General features: G+C 53.9%; 1 protein-coding gene across 2 annotated transcripts; it reads left to right on the top strand.

The window, feature by feature from the left end:
- The first annotated feature begins 1122 nt into the window (after positions 1-1122).
- Positions 1123-12796, top strand: TOB2 (transducer of ERBB2, 2). 2 transcript variants are annotated; one of them, XM_023631658.2, is made up of 2 exons: positions 1123-1708; positions 8875-12796. In XM_023631658.2, the coding sequence occupies exon 2, from the start codon at positions 8972-8974 to the stop codon at positions 10007-10009; it is 1038 nt and encodes a 345-aa protein (XP_023487426.1). In that variant the 5' UTR covers positions 1123-1708; positions 8875-8971; the 3' UTR covers positions 10010-12796. The 2 variants fall into 2 exon arrangements, with proteins under 2 accessions (XP_023487426.1, XP_005606738.1); XM_005606681.4 differs by lacking the exon at positions 1123-1708 and adding an exon at positions 5098-8339.
- Positions 12797-13370: the final 574 nt, after the last annotated feature.

Below are 13370 nucleotides of genomic sequence, written 5' to 3'. Positions count from 1 at the left end.
CCTGTGACCTCGGCCGGGCGCAGGCCTCCCTACCCACAACTCCGCGCCTCGCGCAGTCACCAAGTGGCCGAGGGGCCCGCGTTAGCACAGCCCGGGCAGGGGGCCGAGCGCGCGGGCCTGGCGCGCCCCGTTCCGGGTTCGGCGAGCCTCGGTCCCCCGCCCGAGGGACCGTGGGGTGCGCGAGCCCGACGCCCTTGGCACGGGCTGGCGCCACCGCCCGCCGGCAGGGGCTGTTACTAGAGGGAATGTGGCTCTCTTCAGTGCCCCGTCCGGGGGTCGCCAGGCGGGCGGAACGACCACGGGCGTCGCAGAAGGGCCGAGCCCCACCCGGAGCGGGCCGGGGACGCGCCTGCGCAGAGGCGGCGCCGGGCCTCCCAGCCGCGAGGTAGCCGGGCGCTGGAGGCGGCAAGTGGAAGGTTAAAGTAGCGCTTGGCTCCTTTTCCCCGGCGTCCGGCCTCGCCTCGCCTCCCCTTTCCCCCGCTCAGCGGGCCGGGGTCTTGGTCTCCCAACTCGCCCTCCCTTCGACGCTACGCGCCCCCAGACTAGACACAGGCCCTCGGAAGACTCGGAGCAACCCGAGTTCATAAAGGTCCGAAACGTTTGCAGAGCTCGCGTCGTCCCCTCATCTCCCTGACCCGCGAAGAGCCCGTAACTGGGGCAGTGCGAGCGCCGCGGGCACGGCCGGATGGTCAGAAGCCCAGAGCCCGGGGACTCGCCCAAGTGGCCTGAGGGACGGTTCGGCCGAGGGTCCGAACCGTCGGCGCCGGGGCAGGTGCAAGGCCGAAGACACGGGAGGGAAGTCCCCTCCCCGCGACCTCCATTCATCCAACACATCTACAGCGACCAACCCGGTCGGGCCCAGTGCAGGCCCCTGCCCGCCCGGCGCCCGCTGTCCACCCGGGGAAACACCTTACACAATGAGCCCCATTTCAGAGTGGTTTGGGGCATGGAGAAAATAACTACGTTGCGGCGCCGTGATGGGGAGGAAGGCGGGCAGCGTTACACAGGCCGGCCAGAAGCGGCCTCGCTAACGTTTGATCTGGGATCTGAGCGATGAGCAAGGGCGGCCACGGGAGGGTGGGGTTGGGGGTGGGGTTGCGGGGGTCGCGGGCGCCCCCGGGTGCCAGGCGGAGCCGCAGGCCGCGCGGCCGGAGGGGTTAAGCTGCCCGCCGGCCGGGAAGTAGTCCCGGCCCGCGCACGGCCCCGCCCCTGCAGGGCGGAGGGACGCATCACGCAGGGGTGGGGAAGCCGGATCCGTGCGCAGGGTTGCTAAGGGTGAAACTTTTCATTGACTTTGCTCACTTCGGGCCGGGGCGCGGGAGGGTGCGGGTCATCGGCCGAGACGACCTAGCGGCTTGGGCGACGCGGGGCAGAAGGGCAGGACCGCCCGCCCGCCACAGCCGGGACCGTCCTCCGCCCCGCGGCACGAACCACTCTCCGGTCCGCCATCGCCGCCGGCCGGCCCGCCCGCCCTCCGTCCCCCCGCCGCTAAGCCCGACCTCCAAAAAGCTGAATTATTATTGAGAGTCATAGCCCATACTCCCCTCGTTCGCCCCCCAACCGTCAACGAAGAAAAGGACACATCGGCCCCCGGGCCGGCGGCACCCGGGAAGAAAGAGAAAGCGATCCCCGCCCCGCGCCCCCGACCACCCTGGACGGAGAAGCCGCCCCGTGGCCGGCAGACCGCCCCGCCGCCGCGCAGACCCGAGTGAGTGAGTGGGGGGCGTGCGGGCGGGGGGCCCCTGAGACCCGACAGGCCCCACGCCTTCCCCCACACCCCCGCCCCGCTCCCGTTCCTCGCCTTGCTGGACGCTCCACGTTGCTGTCCCCCGCCCCCCCCCCCCCCACGCCTGGCCATTTTCCTTCCTCCGACCCTGTAGAACCCCCCTTTCCCCTTGTGCTCCCTTCCCCCCCCTCACGCTCGCTCTCATCCTGGGGTACCCCAGAGGCCCCTTGTCTCCACTTCCAAGTGTGGCCCTCTCTTGGGTGGGTGCATTTTCTCCCTTCTCCGCCTCCCTCAGTTCTTCATATCCTAGAGACTCGCTAGATTTTCCTTGTTCCTCAAAAAAACCTAACTCCCACCACCATTAAATAAATCAGGAAGAAAGGGGATCCAGGCCTTGTTTTTCTGCTTTTCCCGTGTGCAGGGAAGGAGGTGGTAATTAATAATTAATAGGGTTTATTTCTGGCCCTGTGAAGCCTGAGGGATGAAGGGTGAACACCCCTCTTTTGGACCAGTCAGTGGTGACTGTCCTCTGGGCCGCCGAGCCAGAATTCACCATTTTGGCTTGAACTCTATTCTCTTTTAAGGGAAAACTGGGAGGAAAAAAAGTACCTTTCCAGCAATACCAGTGAGTGGATTCTGGTTGATCTTGGTAAGGTGCCTGGGAGGAAGAGCCCTGCTGCTAAGCTCCTTCCGCTCCTGTCCGGAGGATGGACTGTGCCCTTGACCAGCAAGGGAGGGGAAAGAAGGAGCAGAGAAGAGGGGCCACTGGCAGGCCCTCTCCCACCCCCCAGAACCAGAACCCCACACAGCAGGTCTCAACTTGGGGGCCAGCGGAGGGGTCTCGAGTGCCTGCTGAGTATCTACCCTTTTTCTCTCTCCTACCCACCCTACCCTGGGAGTGGGTCCCTCATCTTTGACTGTCCAGCGGAAAAACACCCCTATTCCTTTCTTGGGCGCCTGCCCCCATCCCCCTCTTAAGCAGAGGAGGGGAAGAAGCTTGTGTGGGAGGAAGGATTAGGGAGGTTTACCACCCTCTAGGGGAGCTTTGCCGAGGATCTGGTAAGTCTGGTCATAGAGCAGGCCTTGTAGTGGGTGGAGACTCACAAACAATTTTAAGTATTAGAAGATGTTGTTCAGGTGTCGAATGTACAGTTTTTCCTTCCCTTCCCGGGAACCTTTTCCCATTTCCCTCGCCGGGTCTGGTTACTCGGACTTAGATTAGAAGAGGGGTGAGGCTTGGGCCCTGCTGGCGTCGGGCCTTCTGATTGTTGGCCCGGCACCTCCCTGCAGCTTAACTGGGAATTTCTTTGGCCAAGAGGACGGGAGAACTGGATTTAATTCCTGCCTTTCCTTTCCCGGCTGTGGGGGTGCTGGAGCCGAGCCCGCTGGGCATTAAGTGAAAAGGCTCTTTTCACTTTGAATCCACCGTCCCTACAGCAACTCCAGAGGCCACCCCGCCAAGGAATACAGATTAAACGGTAGGGTTGGGGGTTGGTGATCTTATTTATCTCAGCCTACCGCTTTCACCCAGAAAAAACTCATCAGAAGCAGATCTTCATAATTCACCAGTTATAGGAGGCGGTGAAGAGAACGGGGCAAAAGTTCAGCCTCTCGTGAAGCTGAGAGAGGGAGATGGTGGGGTGATACAATACGGAGAGTAGGCCTTATGGGTAGGTAGAATTTATATAAAGTGTATTAGGCGGTGGGCGGGGGAGGCGGTGCGACCGTCCGCCACAGCGCGCATGTGCGTCGGAAACTTTTCCTTCGTTCTCCGACCCTCTGCCAGCTCCCTGTACTGGGCATGCGTGGTTTGCCGGCTGAGCCTTCGCAAAGCACGCAGGGAAGTGTAGTGTGGGGAGAAAATAGGTCACTTGCTCCAACCTGAGCGTGAGGTTTCTGAGGACTACGACTCCCAGAGTGCAGAGCGTGTCTTCGCCGCCGGCCTCCCCACTTACGTTGGGGCTCAGTCAAGTCTTTCTGGGTCTGGAGGAACCTAGAGTGCCCTAGAAAGGGATCTGGTAGTTGCGAGAAGCCTTGTAGTCAGTCTTGGGCTTGCACGGTCCATGATTGGGGGAGATGGTGTGATACTCTGGGCGGGGTCGTGCAGTCAGTAGGACAAGTCCTGGAAGCCTTTCAACCACACCCGCCCCTCTGGGCCACCGCCTTGGGACTGGCGGGAGGGGCCGTCGCCTGGCCCGCCTGGAGCCTGGCTCTTACTCCCTGGTACCCTACAGGCCTTGTCAAAATTGAGAACCTCTCCTCCCCTATTCCCCTTTCCACACTCGTTTGAATCCAGTCGTGCTGGATTGTAAGGATGATAAGGATGTAGGATGTTTAGGCTTGAGGTGCCTGAATATTTTTAAAGATACCCATGATTTGGGGGCCCAATGGCTTCCCTCACCGTTATCCCTCCTTTTCCTCTTTAAAACATAACTTTTTCTTCTTAAAAACTTTCCGTCCGGTGCCAGCCAGTGGCGCAGCAGTTAAGTTGGCACATTCCGATTCTTGGCGGCCTGGGGTTCACCAGTTCGGATCCTGGGTGTAGGCATAGCACTGCTTGGCAAGCCATGCTGTAGCAGGCGTCCCACATATAAAGTAGAGGAAGATGGGCCCAGATGTTAGCTCAGGGCCAGGCTTCCTCAGCAAAAAAGAGGAGGACTAGCAGTAGTTCGCTCAGGGCTAATCTTCCAAAAAAAAACCTTCACATTTTTGCCAGAGTTCTCTGGAAACTCTGCTACCTATCATTGACTGGACCTGCCTTCCTCTGTTTTGTTTTGTTTTTTTTTTTTTAATTTTGTTATTTATTTATTTATTTATTTATTTATTGAGGAAGATTAGCCCTGAGCTAACATCTGCTGCCAATCCTCCTCTTTTTGCTGAGGAAGACTGGCCCTGAGCTAACGTCCATGCCCATCTTCCTCTGCTTTATATGTGGGACACCTACCACAGCATGGTTTGCCATGAGGTGCCATGTCTGCACGCGGGATCTGGGCCAGCAAACCCTGTGGCCAAGAAGTGGAACATGCACACTTAACCACTGCGTCACCTGTTTGGCAGGGTGGCCCCTGCCTTCCCCTGTTTTTGTCATTCTGTGAAGCACTTAGTCTTTAAAACACAAGTCGGGGCTGGCCCCATGGCCGAGTGGTTAAGTTTGCACGCTCTGCTTCGGTGGCCCAGGGTTTCGCCAATTTGGGTCCCCGTTGCCGACATGGCACCGCTCATCAGGCTATGCTGAGGCGGTGTCTCACATAGCACAACCAGAGGCGCTCACAACTATAATCTACAACTATGTACTGGGGGGCTTTGGGGAGAAAATAAGTAAATAATTTTAAAAAACAAAAACACAAGTCAGCACAAGTGATCTGAATCCAGGATTAAGTTTGTTACTGGAAGTAAGTAAGGAGAATGAGATATTAAATAAAAGTGGACAGAATTTACTTTCAAAGATTTTAGTTTTCCTTTTTCTCCCAAAGCCCCCCGGTACACAGCTGTGTCTTTTTCGTTGTGGGTCCTTCTAGTTGTGGCATGTGGGACGCGGCCTCGGCATGGCTTGATGAGTGGTGCCATGTCTGCACCCAGGATCCGAACTGGTGAAACTCTGGGCCTCCGAAGCGGAGTGTGCGAACTTAACCTCTTGGCCACGGGGCCAGCCCTGCAACTTTTTACTATACTGACAGAAAGTAGATACTGCTATTGTTTAACACTTAGCCTTTGGGGGGTTTTTGTTGGTTTTTTTTCAGGCTTTTTGCCACCTTTCCAGCCTTTTGCGCCCTAGTCACTGTTGGAAAAAATCTTGGAGGTCTTTCCTGCTGCTTAACTTGAATCTGCTTTTTCGTTTTGTTGAAGGGTGGTTGTTTCTGATCTTATCACATTCTATGAATATTTTATATATGTTCTAGAATTTGTCCATAGCCTTTTTAAAAAATGAGCAAACTCATCTGAGTGGTCGCTCCTATCTTTAGTTAAAGACAGGACAACACCAGTGCCTTAATCCTCTGTTTCATAAGCTTCTTGAAGTCAAAATTAGAGCCTGAGCTGATAGAGCAGAAAATCTCATTCTGGTTGTCCTGCGTTTTTGTGAGGTTCCACCCCACAGCCATCTGGCCTGGCCTGTTCTCCCATCAAAGAGGCAAAGGTGCCATTATATACTTCCTTATTTGTGCGGCGGCAACACTGAGGAACAAATTGGTGTGCAGCTTTACTTGCTTATGCTGCAGAAAATGGTTCGCTAGGCAGGGCAGATGACAGTGGTTCTATTGTATTTTAGGGTAGGAGGCTTATTTCCCAATGACTTTGGCCTGCATTTAAAATGCTCCCATTCTGAGACTGAACTGTTCAGGGGGTTAACTTGGAAGGCAATTATGCAGCAAGGTTTGAGGAAGCCTAGAAAGGTGTAGGAGCCCTTTGGTCTGGGTAGCATAGCAAAAGGCCATATGGTACCTTGGGAAAAGTGTCACATGTCATGTTTGAGTCTGTTTTTTCAAAAACATTTTGGAAACATTATCTTTAACTCCAGGCCCGTTCTTGGAACCAGTGCCAACTTTATTCACAACTTTTTGGTCTCCTCCATGTCGGACACCTCTAATGGACTGTGGCCCTCACAGACCTGCTCTTGAGGGGCCCACAGTTCTGGTGGCTAGCTTTGCATCTGATGACAAACCCAATCCTCATAAACAGAAAGCCCCTTATTTTTACCATTCTTCTTAGTTCTCTTTAAACCCCAAAGGGCTGTGGACTTGATCTGTGGTGACCATGAATAGACATTTGAAGAAACCTGGAGATCAAGTCTGTGTTGGGGGCTGGGATCGAGGGGAGACGAGGGTCTCCTGAATCCTGAGCGTCCCTGTGGAGAGTTTGGGAGAGGCCATGCTCCTGGCACCTCTGTTGACTCCCCACATGACCCTGTCTGTCTGCTCAGACCTGAAATGAAGGTGGGACTAGACCTAGCTACTGTCATAGGATACTCCAGGCTCATCCTAGAGAATCACTGCTAACTTTCTTCACAAATTTTTTTTTTTTTTTGAGGAAGGTTAGCCCTGAGCTAACATCTGCCACCAATCCTCCTCTTTTTGCTGAGGAAGACTGGCCCTGAGCTAACATCCATGCCCATGTTCCTCCACTTTATGTGTGGGACGCCTACCACAGCATGGCTTGCCAAGTGGTGCCGTATCCGCACCAGGGATCCAAACTGGCGAACCCCAGGCCGCTGAAGCGGAACGTGCAAACTTAACCGCTGCACCACCAGGCTGGTCCCTCTTCACAGTTTTTTAATCTCCTCTGTGTTAAATATCTCTAGTGGACCACTATAGCCCTTACAGACCTCTGTTCTTGAGGGGCCCTGTGGTCCTGGGGGCTAGGTTTAGATTGACCCAGTGCGTCTTCTCTGATACTCACCCCAGAGATCTCTGCCTGAGGATTCAGTACAGAAATGTCCCAAGGAGCTACAGCCTCAGGCTTGAGAATTACAGGGAAGTGAGTTGAGGCAGGTTCAGAAAACTCAAGATCCTGAAGCCTAGAACTGGTACCTGGATACTCTATGCTGGACCCAGGGATTTTAATCAAAATCCAGCCCCAGGTCTTTTCACGGGACAAAAGATGCCCTTGACCGATCATGGATCAGTCTTGTCCCTGTGCTGAGCTTGGCAGCACGGTCTCCCCCAGAAGTCTGGCTAGGAACATGTTCGGGCCCTGCCTGCCCTCAAAGGTGGCCCTTTTCAGCTCCGTTCTCCCGCAGCAGGAGGCTAGGAGCTGCCATTTTGGAGAAAGTGAGGAGATTAGGGTCACTGGCTCTCAGGACCTCACAGATCATCTTCCTGAGACACGAGGTGGCCCAGACCTTGGGAATAAACCTTTTTGACCTTTGTGGGATCTGGCTGTGAGAGAGTCCCAAAATAACAATCTGAGTGTTTATCTTGGACTGTCTTCTCTCCAGGGATCTCCAAACACTTGAGAAATCTGATCTGGTGCCAAGGACAGGTGGTCAGACAGTCCCTGGGAGACTGAGTGATGATGGGTCCCCAGCTGGAGGCTGCAGGGTGATGGAAAATTTCTTCTCTCTGCCCCCCTCATCATCTACCCTCTAGCCAGAAACTACAGAGATTCTCTCAGGTCCCACCAGTGCCGCTCTTAACGTTTTGTTTTATAGGGCCCTGCTTCCGTGGAGCAGCCCCCGGTCAGCAGTTCTGTTGACCCACGCCTCTGGTTGTGACAGGTCTTGACTTGTTCCTGGAGATCATGCTCTTGTCTCCATTCTTGCAGGCTTTCTGGATGGCAGTGCACACCTTGGTTACACTGTGGAGTTTTTAAATCGGTTCTGCAAACCCAGAGTGAGCCAGAGAGCATACACACCCAGGGAGCCCGGGGTGACAGATTGGATGTGACTAGAATCCAAGCCCTCTGTGAAAAGTTGGCAGTGCCCCTTCCTGTTCGGTGACCTGTATCCCTTTCCATTTAAGGAGGAAAACTTTATTAAACTTATTTCTCCAAACACTTGAGAAATCTGATCTGGTGCCAAGAACAGGTGGTCAGACCTGTCCTTGAGAAAGATTTTAAATTTATCTCTCGGCCTGTGACAGTTTGGGAGCATGACTTCACCAAGTTACTGCAAGGACAAGTGAGTAAGAGCCTTCCCTTCTCTGGCTGAAGTAGGGGCTCAATTTTTTTTGGTGTCAGTCGTATACAGTGACCTGAATTCTCTAAGTAGTAGAAACCACAGCGCCCCTATTTCTTTAGAAATACTTAAAAAATAATAGCTGCCTTTATCAAGTCCTACTAAATACCAGGTACAGTGTGCAGTAGTTTATATCTTTGAACTAAGTTATTCTTCATGGTTGCCTCATGTTAACTGATGAAACCAAGGTTCAGAAAAACAGTGACTTGCCCACAGTCACACAATTAAGCTAGTCACTGGTAGAACAGACCTTGGGTCTGTGTGATCCAGAGTTGGTGCCTTTTTGTCTGTCCTTCGCCATTGATCCCCCTGGCTTTCTGCATATCTACTCATGCCATGGGCATGAGTCTACAAAAGCTGAGTACGGCTGTTGAGGACAGGACATTGTGGACATCACTCATTCACAGGGTCTCCAGGAGTTGGAGCTGACTTGACAGCATGTAACAAAAAACTGATGATGCCCTTTCTCATTTCCCAGAGCCATCTAGAGCCCAAGGCTGCCCACCTTCCATCTCCTGCCACTGCCCTTGGCTTGTGCACGTGCCCTGCTCTGATTCTCTGCCTAGGAAAGGACCATGCAGCTGGAGATCAAGGTGGCCCTGAACTTCATCATCTCCTACTTGTACAACAAGCTGCCCCGGCGCCGGGCAGACCTCTTTGGGGAGGAGCTAGAACGCCTCTTGAAAAAGAAATATGAAGGCCATTGGTACCCTGACAAGCCACTGAAGGGCTCTGGCTTCCGCTGTGTCCATATTGGGGAGATAGTGGACCCTGTGGTGGAGCTGGCCGCCAAGCGGAGTGGCCTGGCAGTAGAGGATGTGCGGGCCAATGTGCCTGAGGAGCTGAGTGTCTGGATTGACCCTTTTGAGGTGTCCTACCAGATTGGTGAGAAGGGGGCTGTCAAAGTCCTGTACCTGGATGACAGTGAGGGCTGTGTTGCCCCAGAGCTGGACAAGGAGATCAAGAGCAGCTTCAACCCCGATGCCCAGGTATTTGTGCCCATCGGCAGCCAGGACAGCTCCCTGTCCAACTCCCCATCGCCATCCTTTGGCCAGTCACCCAGCCCCACGTTCATCCCCCGCTCTGCCCAGCCCATCACCTTTACCACTGCCTCCTTCGCTGCCACTAAGTTTGGCTCCACCAAGATGAAGAAGGGTGGTGGGGCAGCGAGTGGTGGGGGTGTGGCCAGCAGCGGGGCAGGTGGCCAACAGCCCTCCCAGCAGCAGCCGCGCATGGCCCGCTCTCCCACCAACAGCCTGCTGAAGCACAAGAGCCTCTCTTTGTCTGTGCATTCACTGAACTTCATCACGGCCAGCCCCGCCCCTCAATCCCAGCTCTCGCCCAATGCCAAGGAATTTGTGTACAACGGCGCTGGCTCTCCCAGCCTCTTCTTCGATGGGGCTGATGGCCAGGGCAGTGGCACCCCAGCCCCCTTTGGGGGCAGTGGGGCTGGCACCTGCAACAGCAGCAGCTTTGACGTGGCCCAGGTGTTCGGAGGTGGCACCAACAGCCTCTTCCTGGAGAAGACGCCCTTCGTGGAAGGCCTCAGCTACAACCTGAACACCATGCAATATCCCAGCCAGCCGTTCCAGCCTGTGGTGCTGGCCAACTGACCACCCACCTGCCTGCGGGGCCAGGAGCACCCAAGACCACAGAAAAGAGAAAGGAAAGGAAAGGCCAAAAAAAAAGGAAAAGAAAAATATACAAAAAGATGTCCAATCTTCTCACTCTCACTTCTAGAAAAAAGATCCAGCCCAGGCATGGAAGGGGAGGGGCTCCCGAAGCACCCGATCGTGTTTAACTCAACCCCCCTGCTGTTTTCCTGCCTGCCTCTGATTTATTTGGTTGGTTTGGGTTTTATATTTCTTTTTTTTTTTTTACATGTAGTTTTCTATATAACATATTTAATTAGTGGCTTCCTGTGCTAAGAATGGTCCAGATGTGAATTGCTGCTCCCTGCTCCCTCCCTCCCTCCTTTACACGCCTGGTTTAGGATTGGTGTGTCCAAGCTCACAGGGAAGGAAGAGCCGCAGCTGGGGCCTGGCCCTCCCCAGAACAGGGAGAGGCTGCCCTGTGTCACTGCCTCTGTCACCCAGCTATCCTCTCACTCAAAGCCATCCAACCTCAGCAGGCCTTCTTGGGCCCTGCCACCCAAATAGGTCTGACCCCAGCCTCCACTCCCTCTCAGGCCTGGGCCACAGGGAGCTGCCGGCTGGCTGCTTGACACCCTCCCCCTAGAGCTGAAGTCTCTGACTCCAGGGAGGTTAGCACTCTGTCTAGTGGAATTCCTTTCATCTCTGTCCTATGGCTCCACGCCACCATCCCCAACTGGCCCAGCCTATCATCATGGCCCTGGAGACCCAGCCGTTGACATGTGGCCTCTCTCACACGGCCTCTTCTTCCCTGGGCCTGAGGTGGTGGTGGGGAGGTGGGACAAGTGTGGGTGGGGGGGTGTGCCTGCGCATGTGCGTGGTTTGCCGTCCTGTTTTAAAGGATTCCAAACCATGTGGAACTTCCCCTCTGGGTGTGATTCTGGGTTGAGCAAGTGCTTACTCATGTTTGAGGTTGGGGAACGGGCCAGGGACGGCGTGTCAGTCCTCTTGTAGGGTGGTTCACGTGGTGGGGTGAGACTGCAGCTGAGCCTAAGACACTCCCAGGGGAAAGCACTGCAGAAGGAACTGGTTTCAGACTGCGGAGGGATCTGCACTTTTGTTTGTTTTTGACCAAAAAAAAGGTTAGTGTGAGGGGCTGAGGGAATAGCAAGCCTCTGATGCCTAAGAAGCCCCTGAACTCAGACTCTCCTGTTGTGTGACCTTAGCCCGGGATGGGAGCTGCTCACCTGAGCACCCTGGGGGGCGGGAGTTAGTCGGTGCCTGAAGTGGGCAGTCCTGAGCCTTGAGTTGAGACTTTTTGGTCTTTTGGTATAGACATTGTTTTAGTACATTTCTGCCCTTGCCTGCTTGAGAACTTCTTGGTACCTCTTGCCATCCCCTCACTGCCCGACCCAACCCCACTGGGCCCAGGAGTGGTTTCCTGAGCAAGCTGGGCTGAACAGGCGCTTGGCCGTCGCAGGTGGTGTGTTTGGCTTACAGAAGAGCACTCGCTCTCGCCTCTGCCGGGAGAGAAGTTGTTTCTCTGACCCAACCCTAGTGGGCCAGCTTCCATGCCGTGATGCTTTGGCAAGTGGGGTGCATGGCATCAGGGCCCCCCCACCATCAGAAAGTACCAAAGTCCTTGGCACCCTACCCCACCCTCTCCGGCAACCCTCAAGTGGGCAACTGCTATGGCAGTGGGTCCAGCCCAGACAGACACTGCCAGCCTCCTCCCTGCAGTGGGCACCAGCTCTACCTCCCCTAGCCAGGCAATACCCTGGCTCCTCAGCCCAGCACCATCTGTCCCCCTACACTTCTCAGGGGCCAGCCCAGGCCGGGCCACCCTCTCCCTAGCCCTCAGCTCCCACACAGGTCACGTGCCCAGGCAGATGGCTGCTCTCTGGGAAAGGTTGGATGCTGCCTTATGCCCCTCCCAGCCCCCTCCTCCCACACTCGCGCACACAGGTACCGCCACACCTGGTTGGCTTGTTTCTCACCACACAGGGAGAGGGGGACTAGCCCCTAGTATCTTTTGAAATACGAGGAAAAATGTGTGTTCAGGAGCATGACTCCAGCGCTGGGCTCTTAGGCCTGGTTCAGTCTGTCTCGTCTCAAATCTAGGCATTTTTGCTTCAATTTTATTTTTTTTAAGGAAACAAAAACAAAAATCTGCACTAATTTACCTGGTTTCGTAGGAAAACTTTTTTTTTATTTTTTACATTTTTTGGTGTCCGTTTGTATTGAATAATTTGCTACATTTGTAAAATGTAAGAGGTATATATAATATATGTATATTTCTAACGTAAAAAACGTAATTTTTTTCTTTTCAAGATTTTTTCTTAAAAAGAGGACAGAAAGATATTTTTTCAGGAAAAACAAACTTTAAAATAAAAAAAGAGGAGACTAAAACCTATTTCTCCCCTTTCCCCATCCTCTCTCTATCTACCCCTTTCCCAGGAACAAATCAAAAGGTGGATTGTCTTGTAAAGAATGTAAGCTTTTAGTCCAGAATGATGATTTTTCTCAATGCAGTGAGCTATAGATTCTCTGGTTTGACCCCTAGGGACGGGAAGGGGGGCATTGAGGCAATGTGGAGAGGAGCTTGGGGGGGCAGGGTAAGGAACTTGTTTTCTTTAGTGAAGGAGGAATACAATCAAGCGTTTTGTATTCAGAATGTTGTGCAATATTTTGGAATGGGACATTGGTGTGTTAGAGGTTTAGTTTAAAAACAAAAGGATTGATCAAATCTGTACAGTTTATATTGTTCCAGATTTTTTTAAGTTTGTATTAAAAGCATGATATATAATAGCCTTCTGCTTGCTCCCAGCTTGTTTTATTTCTGGGACCCCTTTAAGATGGAGAGAGTGGGAGTGACCTGTTGGCTTCGGGAAACAATTGGTCATCCTGACCTGCCCCCCGGATGGGCATAAGCCTCCCCGGCCCTTTTACCTCCTATGCCATCAACACAGAACACCTGGAAGTGCCCACTCCTACAGGCCTTTCACACTGGAAACAGGTTCCGCAAGGTTGGGAACTGCCCCAGCTCCCTCTGCCAGAGGTGAGGAGCCAGGCCTGGAAGCAGAGCCTGGACAACAGGATACTTCTTTGTGGCTTTTTTAAGAATGGCCTATTCCATAATTACTGCCACTAAAATATTTTGAAAAATGATCTGCATCAATACTATAAAGTCATTAAGGTGAGGCCGAGGGAGGGATCAGCCTCCAGCCTGTTCCACGTCTAGAATTTGCCCTCCCCAGACCGCTAGACTCTTAGAACTACCCCCGTCAGGCTTTGTCCACACAGCTGGTGCTTGGATTCCCGGCCCTTCTCTGGGCTGAGCAATTCCAGAGCAGAGCTGTGTTAGGGACAAGAAAGCCTGCCT

Source organism: Equus caballus, chromosome 28, assembly GCF_041296265.1.
Source record: "Equus caballus isolate H_3958 breed thoroughbred chromosome 28, TB-T2T, whole genome shotgun sequence".
NCBI classification, from domain to species: domain Eukaryota; kingdom Metazoa; phylum Chordata; class Mammalia; order Perissodactyla; family Equidae; genus Equus; species Equus caballus.
The sequence above is the reverse complement of the archived record's forward strand: the minus strand, read 5'-3'. Positions and strand labels throughout refer to the sequence as shown.

What these genes read in the sequence shown, in the direction of transcription:
- TOB2 (XM_023631658.2), top strand. Translation starts at nt 8,972, where the DNA reads ATGCAGCTGGAGATCAAGGTGGCCCTGAACTTCATCATCTCCTACTTG.